Below are 25457 nucleotides of genomic sequence, written 5' to 3' on the forward strand. Positions count from 1 at the left end.
CTATGACAAACTGTTTAATGTTCCCTAATGTGCAGCTTTTCAGTGAAAAAGGCCCGTTAAACTCGAGCGGTACATTCTGGTGCCGGAGCACCGGGGCCCCTCCCCACCTGTCCCGAGAGGAGGCAGGGCAGGGGGGAGGCGCTGTGAGAACATGGTCCTGGGTGTGCTCAAGGGGAACACATGAGTGTTAAATGCCCAAGTGTCATGGGGGGGTGGGCATGACATTTACACAGGAGAGAGAACCACGGACACGTGTGTGACTAGAAGACACAGGGGCACAGGTGACAGTGGACCAGGGCAGCTACAGTGCCCACGTGTGGAGGTATACACAAGGAATGTGAGCTGGACAGGCAGGAGTCACAAAGGGTGGGCTTGGGGCTCCTGTGAGCAGAACAGGCTGAAAACCTGGGAAACCTCGAGTGCCCAAGGGGTAGGCAAAGACAGGAGCCCGCCCGTGAGAACTTGAATGTGTAAAACAGTACACAGGAGTGAGAACCCAGATGCTTCAGGTAAGCAGTGATGGAGGGACCCAGCCCCACGAGTGGGGACACGGAGACACAAGGGCACAACGGAAGGCCCAGAGCAGCAAGTATGGGGCAGGCTGGTGGGAGCTCTGCCCAGGGCCCCGGCTCCATCCAGTAGGATCACTCAGTGAGAGCCCAGAGCTGAGCCCAAGGGCCTGGGAAGGCTCAGGACAGGGAGGACCCAGCTCTACCAGATACCCGGGTCCCCAGTGGTGGCTCCTGAAGTGCATGAGGAAGCCGCAGGCATCAGAAAGGGCCCCTCAGGCCTCGCTGCTGCTACAGCCTCTGGTGCCGCCACGCTCCACCCACACGAGGCGGGCCTGCTCCTGCAGGATCCGGCCTCGCACAACCTTGGCCAGCTCCTCAGAGTGGCCCCACGCGTGGGAGGGCACCTGCACCCAGGAGCAGGGCAGCCCCCAGAGCACCTGCTCCGTGCTGCGGCACTGCCGAAGCAGCTCCGAGTCCCGCCAGCCTGGCCGGCCCAGCAGACCCCTGCGGAGAGAAGAGTGGGCAGTGGGCAGAGTGGGCGACAGAGGGACAGACAGATATGGAGAGTTAGAGAGAGGAAGAACAAATGGAGGAAGACAAAAAGACAGCTGGCAAAGAAAGATGGAGAAGAGACAGACAGATAGACAGACACAGAGAGACATCCACAGAAATGGGGGGGTCAGGGTCCTGCCTCACCTGACTTCCCGGACATTCTTCTCCGTCACCTCCACGTGTATGACAATGGGGTAGACCTCATTCTGGACCAGCTCCCGCACACCCCGAGCGCCCAGCTCCAACAGGCAGTGCTTCTTCTCAGGGGTCAAAGTTACATTTCACTCCCGGCCCAAAAACACTAACCTCCCTGCCCGCCCACACCGGGCCCCACAGCACAGGCCCCTACAGGGTCCTGCTTCCCCATCCAGGGGGACCTTGGCAGTGAGGGAAAATCCAGAAGGAAAAGCAGCAGACCTGGGAAAATAAGTCCCTTTGCCCCTCTGGACCTCAGCCTCCCCATCTGTAGGATGGAGCTAACCCCACCCCCACCCCACAGTCCCAGCCAGCTCCCAGGGTAGTAGAGAGTCGGAGAACAAGGAGCCGGGCAGGGGAGATGCATCCGCCAAGTGACGGCAGCTGCCCTCGCCCACCCACTCACAGGTGAGGGAGGCCCTCAGAAGGGAAGGGAGTTGCCCAGGGCAGAGCAAGCCTGCGCTCAGAGTCTGGCTCTTGGGCTCAGAAGGGCAGCCCCCGCCAGAGTACCTACCTTCCCAACAGACTCCTGGATGGCACGAATCCTGCTGCCCAGTCCAGGGGTGGCAGGCTGGGCCTTCGGGGCTCCGGGTGCTGAGGGTGCGCACTGTTCCTCCCCAGACAGGCTTTCTGGAGAGAAAGGAGAAGCCGGAACAAAGGGCCAGTGGGCCTGGCTGCCCCCAAGTGCCACCCTGCCCTCCCCTCTCTGGGCACAAAGGCTCACCCGCTGGGCACACTTGGAAGTCCAGCCGGGAGTTGGGCAGGTCTAGCAGGTTGCGGATGAGCCGAGATGCCAGGCACTCGGGCAAGAGCACCACGGGCCGCAGGGAGGGCACCAGTAGCGGCCGCACCAGGCTGTAGGGTTTGAGGCTACACTCTGGCTCTGTGGCAGGGGAGGGGTGCAGAAGAGATGAGGGTTCAGGCAGGGCCCAGCTCCTCTTTTCTAGGGCAGCCAGCCCCCTGAATATTCAAAATCCCATCGCCCCCCATCTTTTTTTCCCTTCTTAAGTCCTGCTGCTATAGCGTCCTGTCCCCGTCCCCCATCCCCGTCCCGTCCCCCGTCGTCGTCGTCGTCGTCGTCCCCCCCCCCCCCCCCCACACACACACACAGCAGAGCTGCCCTGTCCCCTCTCTGGGACTGTGAAGTAGGCTCCTCCCTGATCTGTCTCACTTGCGCCCCCTAGAGGCCATTGTCCACTCAGCAGCCAGGGAGAGGTTTTGAAATTAGAGTCAGATCATAACTCCCAACGTGGGACTTCCCACAACCCTTAGGAGAAAGGCCACATCCTCCTTGCGAGTGACCCAGCCCTGCCAGAGCCTGGGAGCAGTAAGCCTAGTGCCCCATCACAGACTCTACTACTTCCACACAGACCTCCCTTCAGCTGTCTCCAATCACAGGGACTTCCTTGGAAAGGCCAAAGCCCCACACTGCCACCCATTTCTTGGTTACAAGTGTCACATTTTGCAAGTATGTTCATGAATGGGATTATGTGGCCGGCAGGCATCTGCCTCTCCCCATCTCCTAAAGGCAGTAGGCTTCAAAGGGATGGGGATGACTGTGTCCTCTGGACCAAGCACAAAGCATGACTGTTCTGGCATCTGATACCCACTTGCTGTACTCAGTGTCCTCCAAACACCATGCACAGCCATGCCGCTGTGCCTCTGCACAAGCTGAGCCTTCTCTTTTTTAAAATACAGTTTTATTAATTTCTTAGAGAGTGGGGAAGGGAGAGAGAGAAACATCGATGTGAGAGAGAAACAGTGATGGGCTGCCTCCCATACACACCCCAACTGGGACGGAACCCGCAAGCTGGACATGTGCCCTAACTGGGAATCAAACTGGTGACCCTTTAGTGCACGGGATGATGCTCAGCCAACTGAGCCACACAGGCCAGGGCAAGCTGTGCTTTCTGCCTAGAACAAACTCCTCTTCATCCTGAAGGCCCCAGTTCAAATAATCTCCCTTCCAGGATGTCTTCCCTCACCACCCTCCCTTCCTTGCCCTCAGAAATGCTATTCCCTCATCTGGATTCTCCCAGCCCCTTCCCCTGATCTGGCCCAAAGCCTCCTATTTCCTCCAGGAACCTATTTTGGGCTCCTCATGGCACAGCTACACCTGCTCTGCCAGACAAGAACAGGCCCAAGCTCATGCATGCCCCACACTCATACAGACCCCGCCACACACTTGGGTATGTGCACCTCCCCCACCGACCAGCTCCCTCAACCCTGGAGGCCCACCTCCCACCAAGGGGAGCCTTGTCTCTCAGGCCCCTGGCATGGGCCCCACCCCACTGGAACCTTCACTACAGGCCCTTCCAGAGGACACCCAGAGGTGCATTCCCAGACTCCATGGCAGCCCAGGCTGCACCTTCACACCTGTGCACTCACCTGAGCAGGACTCCAGCAGCAGCTGCTCTGGGGGATCCCCTGCAGGGCTCCCCGCATGCTTGGGCTTCACCAGCCGCAGCTGGTCCAGCGCTCGCTTCTTCAGCTGGGGAGGACAGAGGGAAAGAGAGGCACCTGTCAACTCTGCAGTATCACACCCTTGGAGAGAGGGGAGAATAAACAGAACCCCAGGCAGAGAGGACTCCATGCCACCGCTGTCCAGGCACCATGGAAGATCTCGTTTCTATCGGGCCTTCTCCTGTCCCCCACCCAGCCCAGCGCAGCTCCCCAGGCAGGCAGGGACAATCATCCCTATGGGCCCAGGGAAGCCAGTCTGTCAGCTAGTTAGAGCTGGAGGAGCCTTAGGTCTACCCACCCCCATTTTACAGATGGAAAAACAGAGGCCCAGGGACCAAAGGAACCTAATGTCACAGAAGAGACAAACATTGGGGTCTCTTCCAATGAATTAGCAAAATGGCCTTGGGGAGGAATATTAATGAAACCAATAATGACAGCATTAATTATACCAAAGCTGACAGGTATCAAATGCCTATAATGTGATAAATACTAACTAGGCCCCAGATGTGCATGAACCACTGAAGCCTTCTAATGCCAGGTGGTTATCCAAGGTTGCACCGCTGATTAAGTGGCAGAGCTGGGATTCAAACCCAGTCGGTCTGGCTCCAGAGCCTGCACTCTCAACCCCCTGTCCAGTGCTACAGCCTCTTGACTTACTTTATCCCTCAGAGTCTCCTTCGGCCCAGAAGTACGGGGGGAAGATGACCCAGCTCCAGCTTATTCAGGGATTGGAAAAGGGGATGTGCTCCTGAGCACCGGGCACACTCTATCTCATTTAATCCCTCAACTACCCTGGACGTGAGCCCTGCTGTTTTATTTGCTGGCACATAGATGTCAACCAAGTATGAATGAAGCCTGGCCTCTCCCTTTTGGATCCCACCCTTGGCAGCCCCTCTCCCCAACCCCTCACCCAGCTGGCGCAGCCCTGCTTACATTACTGCGGGACCCTCGGTGCCGGCTGGAGGGTAGGCATTTCTCCTGAACTTCCAGGAGCTGCTGGGCTCTGGGGGACAGGGGGAGTCATGTCATATGTTTGTAGGGAGACAGGGAGCCCCTTACCTCCTCTCCTCTAGCCCCGCCCCCCATCCCAGAGAACTGAGGGACTGAAGAGGGAAGAAGAGGCCCCATCCCAGTCCCAACTCCCAGGGGGACCCCGTCCCCAGGCTCCTGGCTCTGGGTCACCTCTGATAATTGGGCACTGTGCCCCGGTCCAGGTCCCGCAGTGTGAGGGGGTCGACCCGTGTGCAGAACCACTCCTGCCGCCGCTTATATGCTGGGTCCACCAGCCGCAGGATCTCTTGGGCTTTCACACACAGGGCATGGGGGTCTGCCCGCTCGGGCAAAGTGACGTTGGCTCGAATGTAGAAGGGCTCGGCGCCCAGCCCCTTCACCCAGGCTTCCAGGGCTTCGTAGAAGGACTGACAAGCTGGGCATGGACAGGGCAGGGGCAGCAGGGAGGACAAGAGGATGAAGTCAGGGACCAGAAGGGGCCCTGCAAGCTGCCAGGACCCCACCTTCCTCTTAAAGTGAGAGTCCAAGGCCCAGAGGGAGCGGGACTTGCCCAAGGCCCCCAGGCCCACCAGGGACTGAACAAGGGCTCAGACCCAGGTGCCTGGGCTCCTGTCCAGTGCTCCTTTCACTATCAGCTGATACTGAGAACAGAGGAAGGGAACAAGAACAGCATGAGGAAGCGACACGGGAAGGAAAGGCACTGCCAAGAGTCAGGAGGGGGGGTGTCTCCCGCTAGGGCCTCAGTTGTCCCACCTCCGTGGGCTGGATGCACCCTCTCAAGGGCCCTTAGCTCTGACCCTCTAGGACTGATGAGTTCCCAGACAGCCCTTTCCCCGGCCAGACTTACCCTTAGAGTCCATCAGGAAAGGGAGTGTGGACACCTGGTTCCAGGACAAGGTTCTCTGCTGGGCCTCACCTTCCATGCCTGTCCCCTCCAGGCCAGCAGCCTCTGCCCTTGGCTGGGAGAAAACCCAGGCAGGGAGGGAGAAAAGTCAGCTTCCAAAGGCAGGGCAGCCCTGGCTCTGGAGGAAGACTGAGTGTGGGGCTGACCATGTCTCACAATTCAGAGCCTCCCCCTCAGAGGGCATCTGCTCCCTTCAATAGGACTCTCCACCCAGCAGGTTCATCCAGATCCTTCCCTTATTTAAAAGCGGGGATCTGTCAAGGTGCTGTCATTCTGCCCCACCTCCCAGTCCCTGCCCAATCAGATTTCATTTAATGCTGGCTGAGGTAGGCCAACCAGCAGCTGATCCTGAACCAGCCTCCTCTCTAGCCAATCCCCAGAAACTGCACCAGGTGACCCAGATCCACCAAGCAGAAGGCATCCAACACTGGCTAAAGCACTAACCCTCTCCCAGCCCAGAGCTGGATTAGGGGCTCACCTCTCTTGGTTCCACCTTGGCAGAGCCTGGCCCAGAGAGCACCCTCCGCACCACAGTCCCGGACTTGCTGTCCCCAAGGAACGGCAGGCCATCTGGACCTCTGTCCTGGGGTTCGGGTCCCCCGGGGGAAACTTGGATGGCCAGAGACCTGAGAAGAGAGGAAGGGATGGGAATTAGAGTTCAATCAGCATTTTGATTCAGTTCAACACTCTTGGAAAACCACAGTAATCCCCCAAGTGTGCCATGACACCCACCCCCGATTCTGCTCATCCTTCAGGGCTCAGGTCAAAAGCGACCTCTCCCTCCCAGACCCCTGCAAACAGTGAGGTGGAGCTTCCTGCAGCAGCACCCCATCTGCACCTTGCATGTCGCCTGTTGTTTCCTCCATCAGAAAGAACACCCTCAGCTCTGGATGCCAGCACCAAACCCAGTGTCTGGCACATAGTAGATGACTAATAAAAGCTTGTTATCCTCACAGTCTAGGAAGGAAGGTCACCATTAGAGCACAACACAGATCAGAGAAGGTCACAGCCGGCAGTGGGAGCACAAAGGGGAGTGGCTTCCCAGAGGAAGCTGCAGCTGGGCTACGCCATGGTCAAGAATAGAAGCACTTCAGTAACAGGCAGGGAGGAGATGGTGTTCCAGGCTGGAGGGTGGGCCTGAGCAAAGTGTGGGGGACAGAATACAGGATTGTGGGAGGATTTAATAACAACAGTAATAAGAGCAGCCGACACTTACTGGGTGCTTCCCATGTGCCAGACACCATGCGAAGGTCCATGCCCCAATTAACTAATTTAACATCATGGGAAACAGCTCCCAGAAAAGGCAAACTGTAGCCAGCCTACGAAGGGCACAGCATCTGGCATTCCTCTCATGGGCAGTGGGAGTCACTGATGGTTAAGACAAAGAGTCTCTAAGATCTCCACCATGGCAGGGCTCCACCTGCCTCTGGACGAGAATTGGTGAGGCCTTATGGCCAGACTTAGAGACAACTGACCAGAAGTCTCCTCCATGACCCCCTGGCCCCAGTACTGGGAAGGGAAGAGGCCAGGGTCAGTGAGTGTGCCCGAGCTGAAGAGGTGGCCTAGGCAGAGCCCAGGCATCCACCTACCTCCCCACCCACCCTCCAGCTTCTCTATACAACCACACTGCCCCCTGCTGCCAGCCTAAGGTGAGCAAGGATACAAGGACCTTAACCCAATCAGCACCCAGGCAGAGGGGGACCTGTGGCCCTGGGGAGCCCATGTCAGCTTCTGTCCCCTCAGTCAAAACAGAACCAGCCCTGGCCAGTGCTTCTCAGTGGTCAGAGAATTGGCCCATGAACCGAAGGGTCACGGGTTCGATTCCCAGTCAAGGGTGCGAACCTGGGTTGCAGGTTCGATCCCAAGCCCCGGTTGGGGTGCATGCAGGAAGGCAACCAATTTATATCTCTCTCTCACATCGATGTTTCTCTCTCCTCCTCTCTCCCTCCCTTCCACTCTCTCTAAAAAAAAAGTAAATAAATGGAAAAAATATCCTTGGGTGATGATTAACAAAAAAATTTTTTTAAAAAAAAACAGAGAACATGCCCGGCCAGGCGTGGCTTAGCGGTTGAGCATCGACCTAGGATCCAGGTGATCAGGGTTCGATTCCCGGTCAGGGCACATGCCCGGGTTGTGGGCTTGATCAATGACTCTCTCATCATTGATGTTTCTATCTCTCTCTCCCCCTCTCCTTTCATCTCTCTGAAATCAATAAAGATATATTTTTTAAAAAAAAAAGAGAACCAGGCCTGGGGGGCTAGGACGGGACATGGGTGCTAGAGGTTTCTTCACCCTGGGACTGTCCTGGCCGCATCCAGGTGGTGTGGAAAGGCCTGTGCAGACCTGGCAGGCCAAATGCCGGGCCTGGCTTTGCTGCCCAATGACCTTCTGGCTGGAGTAACACAGTCCAGTTCCAAACCCCAGCGCTAACTGTGCCCTGGACTTAGGTGAGTGAGCTGACTGCTTGATTCTCAGACGCCACATCCATAAAGCAAGGACAGTGATGGGACCTGCCTCCCACTTTGCATGTGAGGATGAGACGAACATAAAGATAATGCAGGCAGGAGGGAAACCAGAGGGCTCCAGGGCCTTCCAACTACAGGCCTGTTCCTCAGTGGAAAGTGAAATTTTGGTTTATAATGGAATGGAATAGCACACAGAAGCCTGTCTCCCTTCAAGTGAATCCAACTACTGTCCTGCGACCCTGCACCTCGGGCATATGCACAAGGTTCCTCTCACTGTGGCTTGGACAGAAGAGTTTCAGAAATGCAGCCTGGAGGGTGTCAGCAGGATCTGGGGCCAGGCGGCCTGGCTACTCAAGCTCCAGTCCTCAGCAGCGCGCCCTGCGTCCACCTACTTCACTGTACAATTCAGTGAGTTAAAACATCAGACGCTCTTAGAATAGTGCGGGTAAGAATTAAATGCCCGGGGAAAATCAGAGTCACTGTTATCAGGTGTGATTCAGGACAGGTCACCCCTGTGAGGCACGGCTTCCCCACCTGTTTCAAACCCACAGTCAATTAACCATCCCAACCTCCCCAGGGGGGGCCCAGCCAGCAGCCTGCACCCAGGCCCTCCACCCCCTGCCTCGCACACCCCTCCCCTCCCTGCAATTCCATCGTCAGGGCAACTCTACCCTCCAACCCGGTTTCCAGGCTCTTACTACCAACTCCTGCTGCTGCCCGAAGACGCAGCTCAGGCAATCCCCACCTTCAGGATCTCCCTCGCCCACATCCCTGAGGGACCAAGTAAGTTCTCTGAGCCTCCACAGCCCTGGGCTACCAACTCTCAGCACCTGGGGGCTGGCTGAGGGCAGGGTCCAGATCAAGTCCTTCTGAGTCCCAGGTCTCAGCAGACAAGCAGGAAGCAGGGGACAGAGGAACATGGTGGGGGCAAGGCTGCCTGCTCCAACCTCCTGGGACTCCTGGGTCTCCAGCAACACAATCCCACTGGCCCCCAACCCTGCCTGCGGGCGGTGCGAAGGATGGGGTAACCTGTCCACCAGGTGAGGGCTCCCACTCCCTCCCCAGTATCAGGTCGGGAGGCCAGGCCACAGGGAAACAGGGGGAATGGGCCAGTCCTTCACTCTGTCAGCTCTAAGCAGTGATGGCCCAAGTGGCCTTGATGAGTGCCCCCACCTCACCTCCACCTCAGGGCGCTGTGGGAAGATCCCTAGGCAGTGTACGTGGCTGCTCTGTTCCAGGTCAGGGACCTGTGAAGCAGAGGCTGAGCAAGCCACACAGATTCCCTCATTTAATCCTTCCCACCCTTTGGGAAACACCTGTTATTCCCTCATGGCAGAGAAGAGGGAAGCTGAGGTGTGAGGAAGTTCTAACTTCACAAGAGTTGCACAGCTGCTGGGTGGTGGAGTCAGGCAATGACCTATCCAAGCCCCCGTGCAAGCACAGAAGGTCCCAGAGATCCTGAGCCACATGAACAAGTGCGCGCAGGGGACACAGCACCCAGTGCTCTCCCTACCCACCCTCCCTACTCAGTGCCTCGGTCTCCCAGCCTGCCATCTGTCCGTCCATCCTTCAGCCTGCCCATCTCCTCTGCCCTGCCCCAAGGCCCAGGAGCCCAGCAGGGCAGGAGAGGAAAGGGCTGAAAACACCTGGCATTTAGTGAGTATGGAACATGAGATTAAAAGTGACTCAGATGGAAGGAAGGCACCATGGAGTCCCCAACTCCACCACCAAGTGGCCTTGGGACGAATTCCTGACCCTCTGGGCCTCGTTTTCCTTACCTGTCCTACGACGGGGCTAAAAGGCCAGCCTTGCAGCTACTCTGAGAATTAGGCAACAAGGACAACAACAAAATTAACTAAAAGCTGACATTACCACTCGCTCTGAGCCAGGCACAGTCTACGCACTCTAATGGAAAAACTGGAACCCCCACAACGACCCAAGGGGCCCGGCACGACGGTGACCCATTTCACAGAGCAGGAAACTGAGGCACTGGGAAATTCAGTGACATGCCCAAGATTCCAGAGTAGCAAGTGGCAGAGCAGGGATCTCAGCTGACTAACAGTCTGTCTTCCCAGCTGTGCTGTCACAATGCCTCAGGACGCATGCACTGGCACCTCACCTCCCTCTTTGCCTGTCCGTCAACCCTTTTCTCTCTCCGTCCGTCACCCCTGCCTCTACCTCAATCTGTGTTCTCCCCCATCTCCCTCCTGCCCAGGATGAGCATGGACAACAGAGGTGGCCCCCTGATCACAGGGCTCTGCCACATCCCGGCACCCCCTGGACAACAGCCAAGACCCCTTTTGCAGGCCTGAGCTGGAGGGAGGAAGGGCCAAGTCAGGCAGGAAGGGAGGTGCCTCCACCCCTTCCCCCAGAAGCACGTCCTGCACAGGGAGAAACAATGTCACACTGGGCCCACTGCCGGGGGTGGGGGTGGCAGCAGGGCCCTGGACTCCGGCCTGGCCAAGCTGCACAGGAGGCGGGAGGCCCCTGCTCTGCCCTGGTTTCCTGGTGACCTGTTCTATGTAGCTAGCATCCCCACTTTCCAGCTCTGACATCAGTGCTTCCTACGCCCTTTCCAAAACCGAAGTCTGATCAGGTCACTGTGGACTTGGACCCGGGCACTTCCCGGCTGTGTAATCTCAGGCAAGCCGCTTAACCTCTCTCAACCTCAGTTTCTTCCCCTACAAAACTGGGATGATCGCAATGCTGCCTGCCTCCCGGGACAGAGAGAACGCTCTAAGGCAGCCAGCAGCTGGCCTGCATTTGGTAAGAGCGAAATCCCCAGCGCACACCAGCCAAAGTCCACACTTTCCAGCCTGACTCAGAGCCCGCTGTGACTCAGCCTCGGCCCCCACCTCCTCCCTCATGCTCTAGTCAACACCAAATTCCAAGCCCATCCCTGGACAGCCTCTGCTCTCTCCCTCTTCCAGTCACCCAGCTGCCCTCTACCTGCTCTCTCTCCAGAGCTGAGTTCAAAGGCCACGTTCTCAGCCTGGCCTCTCTATCTCCCCTCCTGAGCTCAGCCAAGGAGGCCACTCATCGACCAATACACAGAGCTCACTGCCTCCAGCATACCCGGAGCCAATGTGTATCCTGGCTCCCGAGGTGGCCCCACCCCACCCTCTGCACGAAGCTTTGCTGGGCGGTGCAGCCTTTCGAGAGCTCAGAGCTGGGGAGGACAGGCAGAGACGGTGGGTGTCCGTACCAGTAACAACTACCATTTACTAAGCACCTACTATGCACCTGGCAAAGCTAGGTGCTTTACTGACCTGAGTCCTAAACCTCAAAATACCCACATGCAGAAGAGAGAGCTCACTGCCCCCTGCAGCCGATGAGGAAACTGAGAAAGGTTAAGTGACCAGTCACACAGATGATAAACGGTGGTGACAGGGTTTGAACCCAAGGTCAGCCTGTGTCTAAAAAACTTACTATTCTTCCCTAGCTGATTTTGCTCAGTGGTTAGAGAGTCAGCCTGCAGACTGAAGGGTCCCCAGTTCAATTCTGGCCAAGGGCATGTATCTCAGTTGCAGGCTCAATCCCTGGCCCAGGTCAGGGGCACGTGTGGGAGGCAACCAATCAATGTGTCTTTCTCACATCGATGTTTCTCTCTCTCTCCCTTCTACTCTCTCTGAAAAGCAATGGAAAAAGTATCCTTGGGGGAGGATTAAAAAAAAGCAAACTTACTATTCTGCCAGTTGCACTAAGCAAAGGCTTAGCTGCTGCCCCCTCACCTCGCTCCTGCTCACTCTGCTCCAGGACCCTGAGAGCCGGCACCCCCACCCCCACCCAGCCCACGCGGCTTCTATACCTGTTGAGGAGATCCAGGCCGTAGCCTCTGGCCGGGAGGCCATCTGGCTTCCCCAAAGGCCACACGCTGTCAGATGATGAGGAAGAGGAGAGGCCGGGGGACCAGGGCTTGAGCGTTACACTCCCTGGGGAGGAGGGGTGAGGTTCAGGGGTGCTGATCTGAAACACGGAGGAGGGCCCAGGGACAACCCCCAGCCCAGAGGCGCAGGGCCTTGGCAGGTTTGAGGTTCCTGGAGCACACTGGGCCCACTGGGCTCAGGGCCAGGCGAGGCCTGCCAGGGTGACCCTGTAGTTCCCCAGAAGAGGGCGAAGGGTGGACCAGAATGGAGGGGGAGCCCCGCACAGCACAGCCAGGGCCAGGACTAAGCTCAGGGTAAACCAGCTCCCCCAGAGGCCTCCTGAGCAGAGCCTTCCTGCCTGGCCAGGGCACAGCTGGGCCTCAGGGAGGGAGACACAGGCCACAGGCAGAGCAGGCAGCATAGGCCTCAGGTGAGCTGAAAAGTTACCCCCAGATGAGCCCTCCCCATGGGGTGCCCGAGGGCCCTTACCTGTGATGTCTGACATGCTGCTGAAGGACCTGGGCAGAGAGAGGGCAGCGAGGGGCAGAAGCTGAGGTTCAGTGGGTATCTGCCCCACTCCCTCCTCCTGCCCCTATGCCACCAAAAGTTCCTGCAGCCCCCAAGCAAATGCAGGCTAGACCTAAGGTGGGAGTCCCAGGCACAGGGCACTACTGTCACACAGCTCCCCTAAACTCACAAGGCAAGAAGTTAGCATCCTGACCTCAGCCCCATGGCCTTCCACCTAGAATGCCCTGGCCCGTCCTTTAATGCCACCCCCTCCACGAAGCCTCCCCTGACCTCTCACCCCTCATCTCATCCTCACTTTCTAGATTGTCACCCGTGGCTCCTGGACCGTGACCTCCTCATCGCACACCCCATTCGTGGCAGATCCCCTATCTGATCAAGCCCGTGACTAGGACGTATACCAGGAGGGAGGCAGATCACCCTCACCCTCAGTCCTGCCACCAGTGGACATAGCTTCATTTTTCTGGCCCCACTGGCTGCTGATGCCCAAACCTGGAGCCAGCTTTCTTGCCTGAGGCCCCTGACCCCTTGAAACATTCTTCGCATGTCCTAGTCCAAAACTGCCCCGGGTTGAGCAACTTTGAGGCTCAGGTTCTAGTGACTTTCCTGCCAGGGTGTTTGGCTGGAGCTGAGCCCATTCTGCCCTTTGGCCTTGTCTTAACCTGTGACCTCAGTCACACCCCACTCTCAGGGCCCTGGTTTCCAGCGCTCTAGCCATTTAAAGGCAGTAAAGGGAGGTGGCTGCCTAGGGTTGACTCTGGCATTAGGGACTCTGGGAGGCGCTGGGCCTGTGCCACTCTCTCCTGGCCCGGTTACCTCTTAGCGGGTGCAGGGTCCTCCTCACGCTGCCGGCGAAGGATGGAGCCGGCGCTGGGCGGGAAGGGCAGAATGGACAGCCGGTTGATCTCCCTCTCATCGTCTGTGGCCGCCTCCTGCAATGTCGCGACGGGGCCTGGGTCACCCCCTGCACCTTCCCACAACTCAATACACCTATGCTTGTGCCCATTCCACAAATGTACATGAGTGAACTCTATAAGATTACAGTGTGAGTGGCCCCCAGGTCCAGCATGGAGCTGGCTCTGGGCGAGCTTAAATAAGGTGCTTGGCCTTTGTGGATCTCAATTTCCTCCTATGTGAAATACATTCCACAATGTGTGAAAAGGCCCTGAGATGAGACTGTGACACCTTCCAGGAATTCAAAGGCTGAGACCAGAGAACCAGGCAAGAGGGACGGAGGGGCCCAGCTGAAGGGCCTATGCGACATAGTAAGGGCTTTGTCAGCAAACTGGAGGGCACTCTACATGTTAGCAATTGTGTGAAAGTTATCAGTATCCCATATCCAGGTGGGCAGGCGTCTTACCGAGGTGTGGGGCTCAGATCCCCCCATGACAGTGGCCTCTCCGGCTGCTTCCGGGCCTCCCAGCGGGGAGGGGAACTCGCTCAGGCTCCAGGTGCTGCTGAGGTTGGAGCACAGGGAATGGGAAGAAGTGCAGGCCTGGGAGAGGAAGGGGAGCGATGAAGTCAGCAGTGCTGTGCCAGGGCCAGCCACAGTCATTTACGGAAGACCTGCTATGTGTACAGTGGCAATGAGAGCGGGTCCCTGCCCTCATGAGCGATCAGCCTAGAGGGGGACACAAACTGTAAACAAGCAGTCAGGTGAAGGAAACAGCCCTACTCTGCCAAGAGAGTGGGGATCAAAGGCACCCAGGGCAAGGAAGGCACTCAAAGGCCCGGCAGCCCGGCAGCATCAGGGTACTTTCCAGAGCAAGTGTGCTTTAAACTGAGAACTCAAGGGTAAGCAGGTGCTAAGCAGATAAAATTGGGGAGAATGGTCTAGGCAGACAGAACAGTGTGTGCAAAGGCCCGAGACAGCACTGAGGGACGCCTTCCAGGAATTCAAAGGCTGAGACCCGGAGAACCAGGCTAGAGGGACAGAGGGCCACCTGAAGGGCTTCTGGGGCATAGTAAGGGCTTTGTCTTTTCCTGAGAGTGAAAACCACTGAGGGTTTTAAAAAGTGAGAAGTCACAGATCCACACCTTCCTTTCTTCTATTCCTCCAGGTATTAAACACCTGGCCAGCTGATTATCTCCAAGCAAAATCAAGATAAGGCAGAGTTCCTGGCAGAGGTCCCCGAATTATTATCTAGTTCAGGAAGGGTCTGTGGGCCCAGCTCCAGTACTGGCTGGCTGTGTGACCTTGGGCAAGCCCCTGACCCTCTCGGGGCCCTGGGCAATGAGGGCATTGGACTAGCTGGTCTCTGAGGGGCTTTTAGGGCCCATGTTTTGCATTCCAAGATGCTCACAGGCCCTCAGGCCACTGAGCTTCTCCAAGTGTCTGCAAAGACAGGCTTTAGACTTAGTCTTAGTGCCCCAAGAGCAACCCCAGAAACTCAGAGACACACATGCCTCTGTCCTGTCCCCTGATGCACCAACCCACACCCACCTAAACTGGGGTCGCCCACCAGACCAAGCAAAATCTCCATCCTGGCGAAGAGCTCCCTTCAGAGCCAGCGTGTTCTTGACCCAGGGTAAGGGCTCCAGCCAGTTCCCCCATGTTCCCACACTCACTGGAGGTCCCCCACCAGGTCCCACGTGTTCCCAACCCTGGCCAGAAGCTCCTGCCAGGACCCTAGCATGCCCACCAGGAACCCTGTACTCCAGCCCCTGTCACCTTGAGGCAGGAGCCACCCTGGGCCCGCTGCAGCTGGGCCTCCAGCAGGGCCTTGGTGCCTTCCAGTTTGGTGAGCGTGGTCAGCAGGTCGTCCCGCTCAGCCTCCAGGCCCCGCACCTGCTTGCGGTACTGGTCCTTCTCGATGAGGCTCTGCGAGTACTGCAGCTGAATACGGTCACGGCTCTGGATGGCCTGGGGAGAGCGGCAGGGAGGGTGAGGGCGCCACCCTGACTCAACTGTCCCAGCCTCCAACCACACAGGTGAAGCAACAGTACTTCCTGTGTGCCCGGCCCTGGGCTTAATGTCAGCTCATTTAATCAGCACACTCACCCTCCAAGTGAGAAATTCTCATCTTATAGATAAGGAAACCAAGGCAGCGGGGGCAGGGCTGGGATTCAAACCCAGGCAGTCTAGTTGCAGAGTCCCCACAGTTATTCCCAAGAACAACTGAAAACTGTGAGACCTACTGTGTGTGGCCAGCTTAATTCACTGCATCCCAGCCTAGTGGAGGAGCCAGGATTCAAACCCAGCCCACTGCATCCAAAGTACTTTCCCCACATTGAAGACCAGGTCCCTGAGAGCTGGGCTCATGGCCTAGACCTGCCACCCACTGCCTCAGAGGGAGCTGGGGACAGAGGCCCAGCAGCCAGGAGCAACAGGGTGAAGTGTGGATCCCACCCAAACCACAGAATCAGAATGTCCAGGGATAAAGCCTCGAATCTGTCCCTTCGCCAAGCCCGCCAGGGGATTCTGAGGTCCACTCTAACATACTGACTTCAACTCCTCTAGTGGGATTCAAACTTGGTCTGAGAGAAAAGGCTCCTGCCCTCCCCAATGCGTGGGAGCCACACACAGGAGGCCTGGGAGCCAGAGGAGCTGGCCTGGGCCCTCAGCCCACACTGCAGCCTCAGCCCAGTGAGGGCCCTGGTGCCCAGGGCCTGGCAGCCAGAACTTTTGAGAATTTCTTCGTCGGCAAATATTTGCAAGCACCTCCCTGCAGAGGCCTTGTTTTTTACATGGAGAAAATAGGGATTCAGAAGTAAAGAACACCAGGAGCAACTTCCCTAACTGTGCCAAGAGCTCAGGTGTGGCAGGCGTGTTCAGGGACAAGGCAGGCGTACCTGAGTGCTCAAGGTCCCACGTCTGTTCCTCCTGGCCTACGTGCCCCCTCCTGAGCCAATCAGTGCACTGGGAAAGTCCCTTTTCTACAATTCTAGTCCCTTCCACTTCTCCTTGTTTGTGGGGCTAGGGCCTCACGCACAGCAGGCGGGGCTCACCTGATCCCGCTCCTTCTCAATCTCCTCCAGCTGGGCTAGGACGGTGGCCATGCGGTGCTTGTACAGATCACAGTCCTTCTGCAACGTGCGGTGCTTCAACCGCAGGTCCTCCATCTCCTGCAGGTACTGTGGGCGGGCGGGTGGCCGGAGTGGTACAGGGTGGAACATGCCCGGGTCAGACCACAGGGCTGGAGACCAGGGAAAGCTAACCAGCAGGTGCCCAACAGGTCCAGGGAGAGAGGCCTGAGACCCCAAAACAAGTGCCCACCCCATCTCCTCAGCTGGGCCTGACTTCACCTCACAGGGCTGCAGCTGCCTAATCTGTAAAATGGGACTAACAATAATAATGACTCTCTTCTAGCCAACCTGGGCCTCCCCATTTTAACTGCAAGCTACTCCCTGGCCCTGCTCTGCTTCTTCCACAGCCCTCATTACCTCCACTATGTGAAGTGGTTGACTTGGGTTGTGTATATACCATACAGTTTGTCTCCCCTGCCACAGGGAGAGTAAATTTGTTTTGTTCACTGATGTAACTCACTAAATACTTGAGAATGAATGAACACACAGTCCCTAGAACAGTGCCTGGCACACCTGCATGGAAGGTCACTCAAGTGAGCTGGTGATGCCCACCACCCTCTCCTCTCCAGGAGCCTCCCCAGCTGTGTAAGAAAAATGGGGGCAGGACAGGGTGGGGATGGTGCACCGCGGACACTACCTTGTCCCGAAGCTCCTCGGCCCACTGCAGCTCCCCCTGCACAGCGTGCAGCTTCTGGCACAGCTCCTGCCTGCTGTCCTGCGCCTCCTGCCAGTCATGCTCCAGGATGTCCAAGAGGATGCGCTCTGAGCCTGGGGCCCCAAGCCGGCTGGCCTCCTGGGGGTCAGAGTTCAGGGCTGCCTCAGCCTCTGGCCCAGGGCCCACCTTGAGTGTCAGGGGAAGGGGGACATGCAGCCCTCAGCCCCACCCCACTAGCTCTGCCACCTTGGCCAAGAGCCTTGACCTCTCTGGACCTCGGTTTCCCGTATGCAGAGTGGGTGTGGCCCCACCAGACCTGCCCACCCTCCAGGGAGCATCTGGGGTACCAAGGAGGTAAGTGGATGACGGCATGCTTGAACAAGCTCAGCCAGGATCAGGTTCCTAAATAAGACCTAGGCACGACTTCCCTTGCTCTGGTCCCACCACCACCCAGGAGAGCAGACAGGTGGCTATTTGCATGGCCTACTCCTGCCCCCTGACAAGGGGTCTTCACAGGGTCTGAGCCCGTTCTAGGCAGGTAGACATGGGGCCTAAGATCCACCCCCAAAACCCACACCCCAGCCAGGCACCCCCAACCCTATGAAATACACCAGAACCCTGGCCCCTACCCTCCACTTCCTATGTGAAGCAATGGCCAGGCAGCCAGCCCCAACGCCACTGACCTGCCACAGGACACCCAGCAAGCCCCAGGGCCACCCAGACCTCAAGAGTCTCAATCTTTTCAGGGTCACAGACTCTTCTACAAATCCAAAAAAAGCTGGGGCCCTCTCCCCCAAAAAATGCTCACACACAAAATCAGGTGCAGTTTCAAAGCGTGCAGAGACCTCTTGGGGCCACCCACAGACCCCAGACTAAAGGCCAAGGAGAGCAGAGCACGAGGCCAGCCAGAGTTCCACCCAGATCTCAGATTCGGGGTGCAGACTCCTCACTGTCCAGTCCCCTCCCAGGAGCCGCGCACGCACCTGCTGCCGGCCCTCCTGCAGCTCCTGCAGCGACGCTGTCAGCCGCTGGTTCTCTGCACGCAGCTCAGAGACCAGGTCCGCGCTGTCTGGCTCCTTGTTCTCCTCAGCCCCGGGCTGGGGCCCCCTGGCCCTGCGCAGCACTGTGCACTCTTCCTCCAGCCGGCTCACCTTGAGCTTCAGCTGATCCACCTGGGTACCAACACATGGGTCAGTACAGGGAGGGACGCTGCCCAGGGATGCACCCCAGTGAGGCCATTGAGGAGAAGTCCTGCTCCTCACTCCTGGGTGCCTCCCAGACCCCCAGAGGGGCCCGAGCAGGCGTCCTCCCAGACTTGTCTATGAAGAAAATACAGGCTGGGCAAATACGATGAGGGAGGAAGGGGCAGCAGGGCCAAGCTCTCCCAGGGGACTCTGCTTCAAGGGCATTTGGCCAAGGTGCTGCATCACAACACACTCGTCCATTCATCCATCCCACAGTCCCACACGGAGTACAGGCGGCGGGATCCAGAACGAGCGCAATGAAGGGCTGCACCGAGAACAGGGAACCGGGGTCTAGGCCCAGCTCTGCCTCTAACTCAGTGTGGCCTTGGGCAAGTCATGGCCTCTCTCTGTGCCTGTCTCCTCATCCCCCAGGGAAGAGGGGACAGAGAATGGTTTTGAGGATCTCACTGAGGCTGAGAGCAATAGGGTTCCCAGGCCACCCTCTAGAAGATTACGCTGTTAGTTCATCCCCAACAAGAACTCCAAGCCTGGGGTCCAGGTTTCAGTTGTACTGCTTTCATCCTGAGAAAGTCACTTACCTCCTCTGGGCCTGTTTCCTTATAGGTAAAATGGGCCCGTTCAATCCCCCTGTTCCACCACCTGCCTCCCAAAGTCATTGCAAGAATCAAACAAAACAGAAGGTGGGCAGAGACCTTGAAACTGTAAGAGGCTGGCTGTAGAGCTGCCAGGGGCATGACAGTGGGTGTCTCCACAGCTTTAAATAAAATCCCAACCTGCCACCCGTTCAGTGTGTGCAGCCGGAACTGGCCATGGTGGTGGATGGGCAGCTGTGAGGTGGCTGCCAGGCTGAGAGCAGATATGCATGATCAGTTGGCCGGATTATGAGTACATCAGCCAGAGTTATTTTCCAAATTCATGTGGGGTCCGAGGTGGCGAGACAGTGACAAGAGCAGGCAGCAGGTGGCAGGCCACAAAGTGAAGTCATTGTTAAAAAAGGCTCAATGACCGCTGGTGCTACACTCGGCTGTTCCAATGTCTGGTGCCCTAGAAATGCCCCGGCCTCTCTTGGAAAATGACTGTAGCCCCCCACCTCTCAGAGCTGAGGATGGCAACACACACACACACACACACACCCTCCAGAGTGTGAAGCTGGGTCAGAAGTTCCTCCTCCTCCGCAAAAGGCTCAGAAAGAAATTCATGATTCTCACATTCCTTTCCCCTCACAAAACATGCTTTGTAAACCGCCGGAGAAAGGCAGCTAGTTACAAGGGCAAACGTGGTCACACCCTCTCCAGCAAACCACAGCCACACACCACGGCCTCCTGCATGACCCTTGGCCAGCAAACTCCCCTGATGAGCTCAGGGGACAGGGCACCTGGGAGTCTCTGCTGAATGCCAGGAAATACGGATGCATTTAATCCTGGAGTACAAACTCATTTAGCACAAAATTACAGTGTTGGCTCCTTAAGTTTATGTTGCTTAGAAATAACAGCTCATTAAATTTGCACCTTATAAAACACAGGATTAAATCACAGCCACCACACACCTGTCCATGGAGAGAGGGGACCCAAGCTGCCAAGACAGGCACCATCAGCTGTTCTATTCATTTCCATCTGCAAAGCCTCTGTTAATTTCTGTGGCCAATAAAGCCCCCAAAATTTAGCCAAATTTACAGTAGCTACACTTAAAAAAAAACTTACCTATTCGTTGAATTTCATCCCTTACCCTCTACTTGCTGAACTGGGGAAAAGCGGCCATTCTCTGCCTAGTGGCAGATTATTTTACCCCTACGTGGTCATACTATGTGCACCTATACCTAAAATGGACACACAGGGGTACCTCCAATGCCTCTTCATCTTTTTTGTAATCCTCATTTAAGGACATGTTTAGTGATTTTTAGGAAGAGAGAAGGGGGGGGAGAAAAACATCAATGTGAGAGAGAAACATCAATCGGTTGTCTCCTATATGTGCCCCGACTGGGGATCAAACCCGAAATTTTTTGGTGTACGGAATGATGCTCCAGCCAACTGAGCCACCCTGCCAGGGCTCCAATGCCTCTTCTTCATCTTCATCCTCCTACCCCAACCCAGGAGACCCCAGATGGCTGTACACACACACAGACACTCCCCCAGTCATGTGCACACATAATTACACCCAACCCAAAGGCAAGACAAGCGATTCTGGCCACAGCCCCTCCCAACACCCTGGGCCAGTGGCCATCACACTGTCATCTCTGAGCCACCTACCCCAACCACCCTAGCAGTGCCAAGAGTGAAGTCAGGAATTCTCCATCTCAGACCCTGGGAAAGTGCTCTAACCAACTTTTCTGTGCCTCAGCTTCCTCATCCATAAATGGGGACAATAATAGTGTCCCTACCCTTGTCCCAAAAGAGATATTGGAAAATTCAAGGCGTTGGTGCATGGCAAGCATTGAGGACTGTGCCTGGCGCATTGGAGGTGCTGGTTCGTTATACCATCCTTATAGTGACCTCCCGCCTCCAGGATGATGAGGAAACTGAGGCACAGAGAAGGAAGTCTTGCCTGGGCCACCCTTCGCTAAATCTGCAGCCAGTCTTTGGGCCTCAGACAGCCCCACCTATGCCAAACACCAAGCAGGCCTTTAGATCACAGCCTCCTGGTCACCTCACACCCATGCTACTGCCTCCTACACCCTCCATCGGGCCTGGCAGCCTCTTTCAACCTGTGGCTTCAACACTCCCAATCAGGATTCATTTCCCCAAACATCAACATGCTGGCATGCACAGCCACAGGCTCCCACACGACACCAGTGCACCCACACAACAGCCTCTGACAGGCACTTGTCACCGCCTGCAACGCCACAGGCTCAGTCAAGGCTCATAAGGTCAGAGGGCTTCCAATTCCACTGTCAGAATCCCCCCAGGGAGCCTCGCACAGTATTGCTGGAGAGAGCCTACTGTGTGCCGCTGGCACTGTTAAATCCTTGCAAGCATTAGCTCATTAAATCCTTCAAACAATTCCCTGGGGCAATAAAATTCCAGTTTTATCCCCATGCTGAGTACAATAGGAAACCAAGAAGTGAGGCCTGTTTTCTCTACCAGTAAGAGGCGGGGCCTCACTCCAGGCTGGAAAGGCCTGGGTGGGATTTCACCTGGACAAGATCAGGCAGAGCAGCATCTTGGGGCGAAGGCCAGTGCTGGTGCCAGGCAGACCTGGTTCAAATCCAGGTGCCTTTTCCCAGCTTTGTGATGAGCAACTCCCACTACAATTTAAGCCCCAGTGTGTGCATTTCAAAATGAGAAGCTAGTGCATGGCACCTGGGTGAGGTCATATGACATGATGCATGTAACCCGCATGGCACAAAGCAGCACTCAATAATAATAACAACAGTAACAGCAATGGTCTATGGCAGTACAGGGTTTGAGCACTAATTCTGTGACAGGCACTGTACATGTTTTAAACTGATGGATCCTTGTAACACAAGGTTTCTCCACCTCAGCACTTACTAATATTTTGGGTTAAATAATTCTTGATTGTGCAGGGCTGCATTCCCCAGTCTCTACCCGCTAGATGCCAATAGCACAGTCCTAGTTGTAACAACCAAAAATGTTTCCTTACATGATCATTGTTTCTGGGAGGTAAAATAGCCCCCAATTGAGAACTACAGTCATAACTCAATGAAATAAGTGCCACCCGCACCCCCATATTACAGATGAGAAAACTGAGGCACAGGGTGGTGAAAGGACTTGCCCATGGTCCACCAGCTGGCAGACGGTGGCTCTGGGGCATGAGCAGGCTGCTACATACCGTCATTCTCTGTAAAGGCTCCCCTCCCCCAAGCCACCCCGCCTGTTCCCCAGGGCCTACCGCCAGCTGCAAGTCCCGGCTGCGCAGGACGGCAGAGTTCTTCTCCTCGCTGAGCTGTGCCAGGCGCATGGCGATCATGTAGTTCTCATCCTTGAGCCGCAGCAGCTCCAGGCTGCCCACCTCCCAGTCCTCCCGCAGCCGCTGGCAGCGCTCCTGGGCCTGCTGCTGCTCCCGCAGCCGCTGCTCCAGCCCTGCCCGCTCCTCCTCCAGCGCCCGGCCGCGCGCCTGCAGCTGCTGCTCCCGCTGCAGCTGGCTCTTGCGGGCCTCCCGCAGCCGCCGCACCTCGGTCATCAGGAACTGGGTCAGGCCCTCAGGGCCCTCCTCATCTGCCAGATGCAGGGGAGAAAAAAGCCTAGTTGGGCAAATAAAATCCAAGGGGATAACAAACTGCACAGAAAAACCCAAACCATAAAAACACTAGAAGGAAATTCTGGAATATATTTTTATAAGTTGGCGATAAGGAAGGCCTCTCCTAAACAAGGCACAAAATCAGAAGCTATAAAAGAAAAGATAGACAAATCCATATAAAAATGTTAAAGTTTCTAAATGATGAAAGATGTAACAAAGTTAAAAGATAAGCAATAGAGCAAGAGAAAAATATAGTAAAGAATTCAGAGTCACAATATATAAAGAGCTCTTACAAATCAATAAAAGGCAAACAATCAAATAAAAATATGGGTAAAATCTATCAATAGGTATGTTCCAAAACAAAAATGGCTAATAAATATGCTCTATCTCACCAGCAACAATAACAATAATAGCCACTAACATTTGACTTTATTCTTTGGCTAGATATATATGTTAATTTATTTAATCTTCATGACAACACTTAAGACAGGTACTATTATTGTACCTCCCTAAAGACAGAAAAACTGAGGCACAGAAAGGTCAAGTCATTTGCCCAAGGTTTACTTATTAATAAGCTACGAACTACATCTCTCAATGAAGTATAAACTTAAAACAATAACAATCTTTTTGACATATCAAACCAGCAAAAATATTTTTAAATCCCAAAGATGCATGAGGGTACAGCAAAATGGACAGTCATACACTGCTGGTAGGATGTATGTTGATTTAACATCTAAAATACACGTACTCCTTGAGAAATATTACTTATCAGAACCTCTCTTCCTGAGATACACATTTGCACAAAGATGCACATAGAAGGACGTTCCCAGCATCATTCGTAATGTTGCGAAACTGGAAACAACCTAGATGTCCACCAACAGGGGACCAGTTGCATGACCTATGGCACAGCATCACTAATGAACACTATGCAGTCATTTAAAACAAGTGTAACAGGTGGAGAAAATCATGAAAATCAGGTGTTCTGAGAAAAATCGAAATACAAAGCTGAACACATGCAGGATGATCCCGTGTGTGTGTGTGTGTGTGTGTGTGTGTGTGTAAGTGCGAAGAAAAGGGAAACTCGCCAAAGTGTTACCAGTAGAGCGGGGCTGAAGGAAAAAGTAAAGCTCTTTCCTTTTTATTCTAAAGTCACAGGGACTGTGTGAATTTTTTACATAAGCAACTATAAACCCATGTGTGCCTGACACATACATGCCTGCAACCAATTTTAGGGGCCTTGTTTAGTGCGCAGACTCTGAATTCAGACTAACTGTATTAGAATCCCAGCCCCACACTCAGCCTGCTCTTTGGCCTTGGGCACACCTCTTCAGATCTCTCTGTGCCTCAGTCTCCCTATCTGTTCAACAGGGATAATGGGAGTGCCCCCTGACAAGGGACAAGGCAAGGAACCTCTGCAAGGGCTGCTGAGGTGCAGCACTCACTGCGGGTCCACTCACCAAGGATCATGGAGCAGCGCTGGGCCGGCTCTTGGCCGGTGAGCAGTGTGAAGTGCTCGGGGTAGTAGAACTCCAGGGCTTCCAGGAAGGCCTCATAGCCCCTCTTGCCACGGCAGCGCAGGATGTCCATCAGGCGCCCTAGGAAGTGGCAGGAAGGTGCCCAGGGTTCAAGGTGAGGGCTTCCCCCAGTGCCTAGCCAGTTCCCCCCCAGTGTTACAGGGCCCACATTCCCCAAATTTTTAAGACATTGACACACACAGGGGCCTGTCTCAACACATCATGGGGAGAGCCTGTCTGCCACAGCCAGACGGGCAGGACCCCCCCATAGCACCTGAGCTTCCACAGTGCCCCCACACCCTGCCTGCCCCCCACACATACAGATGCAGGGTGAGCAAATGCTGCCTGCCTTTTCTATGACACGTAGAGGCGCCTCCATCCCCAAAAGCAAAGTAAAATATTTCTCCCACCGGCCAATTCCTGCCAGTCCATGAGCCAGCCCCTCATCCCCCTGCAGCCCTGTGGGAGCCGACACCCTCCGTAAGCTGAGACGGGTCTTGAGCACTTGGGGAAAATGACTCTCCAAGGAGCGCGTGGCTCCCAGAGGAGGGGGCAGAGAGAACTAGGGAGGTCAAAGGGCACAGGAAGATGCCAAGTGCACCAGCTGCGACCGGCGACCACATCCAACCCCCTGCTCTCATGTGGGAGGAAGCCCCAGGACAACAAGACCCAGACGCGGTGTGGGCGCCACGGCCCTGCAGGGTCGCGGCAGTGGTTGGGAGGTGGCAGGACGGCGGGCTCGCACCCACCGCGCTCTGCCCGCGCGGACGGCGAGGGGCTGGGGCCTCCGGCGCGGGGCTCCCCGGCTCACCGGTGCGGTTGAGGCGGCACGGGAAGCGGTAGGTGCTCAGCACCTCCTCCTCGTCCTGCTCGTCGATGACCCGGCACTGGCGCAGATACGGCGTGAGCTTGGCCGGGTTGAGGGCGCGCGTCAGCCGGTGCCGGACGCGCTCGATCCGCTCCCACAGCGCGTCCTCCTCCGCCTCGGACCCCGAACCGGCCCCAGCCTCCTCCTCGGCCTCCCCCGCCTCGGCCCCGCCGGCCATGGCCGCGTCCTCGGGGTCTGCGGGCCAGAGGCGCGGGGGATCAGCGGGGCGCCCGGGGCCGCCGGCCCGCCTCGCCTCAGGGCGTCGCCCGCCCGCCCCGCCGCCCCGGGTTCCCGGAGCCCCTCTCCCGCGCCCCACGGCCCGCGGGGCTCCGCGGGCCCGACTCACCCCGCACGCCGCAGCCGCCGCGGGCTCCGGGCTCCGCGCTCGGGCGGCGGCTCCGCCGGCGCAGGGGAGCGGTGTCCCCCGCGCCCCCGGCGCCGTCCCCGTCCCCGCCGCTGCCGGGGCTGCCCGGGCCTCCCCACATCGCCGCCCCGGCGGGGC

The 25457-nt window shown here is 56.5% G+C and overlaps 1 protein-coding gene across 1 annotated transcript; it reads right to left on the reverse strand.

The window, feature by feature from the left end:
- Window positions 1-25457, reverse strand: CARD10 (caspase recruitment domain family member 10). The gene is made up of 21 exons (XM_081129838.1): window positions 25302-25457; window positions 24899-25150; window positions 24031-24168; window positions 22226-22551; window positions 18158-18346; window positions 17157-17312; window positions 16442-16567; window positions 15165-15356; window positions 13854-13988; window positions 13310-13425; window positions 12458-12486; window positions 11911-12034; window positions 6116-6263; window positions 5581-5692; window positions 4905-5148; window positions 4656-4725; window positions 3648-3750; window positions 1984-2142; window positions 1774-1889; window positions 1209-1321; window positions 1-1016 (listed from the first exon to the last, which is right to left on the reverse strand). Exons 1-21 carry the CDS (start codon window positions 25438-25440, stop codon window positions 785-787), a joined length of 3219 nt encoding a protein of 1072 aa, XP_080985964.1. The 5' UTR covers window positions 25441-25457; the 3' UTR covers window positions 1-784.

Source organism: Miniopterus schreibersii (assembly GCF_964146895.1).
Source record: "Miniopterus schreibersii genome assembly, chromosome: 2".
Lineage (NCBI taxonomy): Eukaryota > Metazoa > Chordata > Mammalia > Chiroptera > Miniopteridae > Miniopterus > Miniopterus schreibersii.

Bases quoted from the DNA above. Each gene is read 5' to 3' on its own strand.
- CARD10 (XM_081129838.1), bottom strand. From the start codon at position 25,440: ATGTGGGGAGGCCCGGGCAGCCCCGGCAGCGGCGGGGACGGGGACGGC. The intron at 15,357-16,441 runs GTGAGCCCCGCC...CGCTCTCCCCAG, and splicing joins TTGAGAAGGAGCGGGATCAG to GCCATCCAGAGCCGTGACCG. The intron at 5,693-6,115 runs GTGAGCCCCTAA...GTTTTCTCCCAG, and splicing joins CCAAGGTGGAACCAAGAGAG to CCAAGGGCAGAGGCTGCTGG.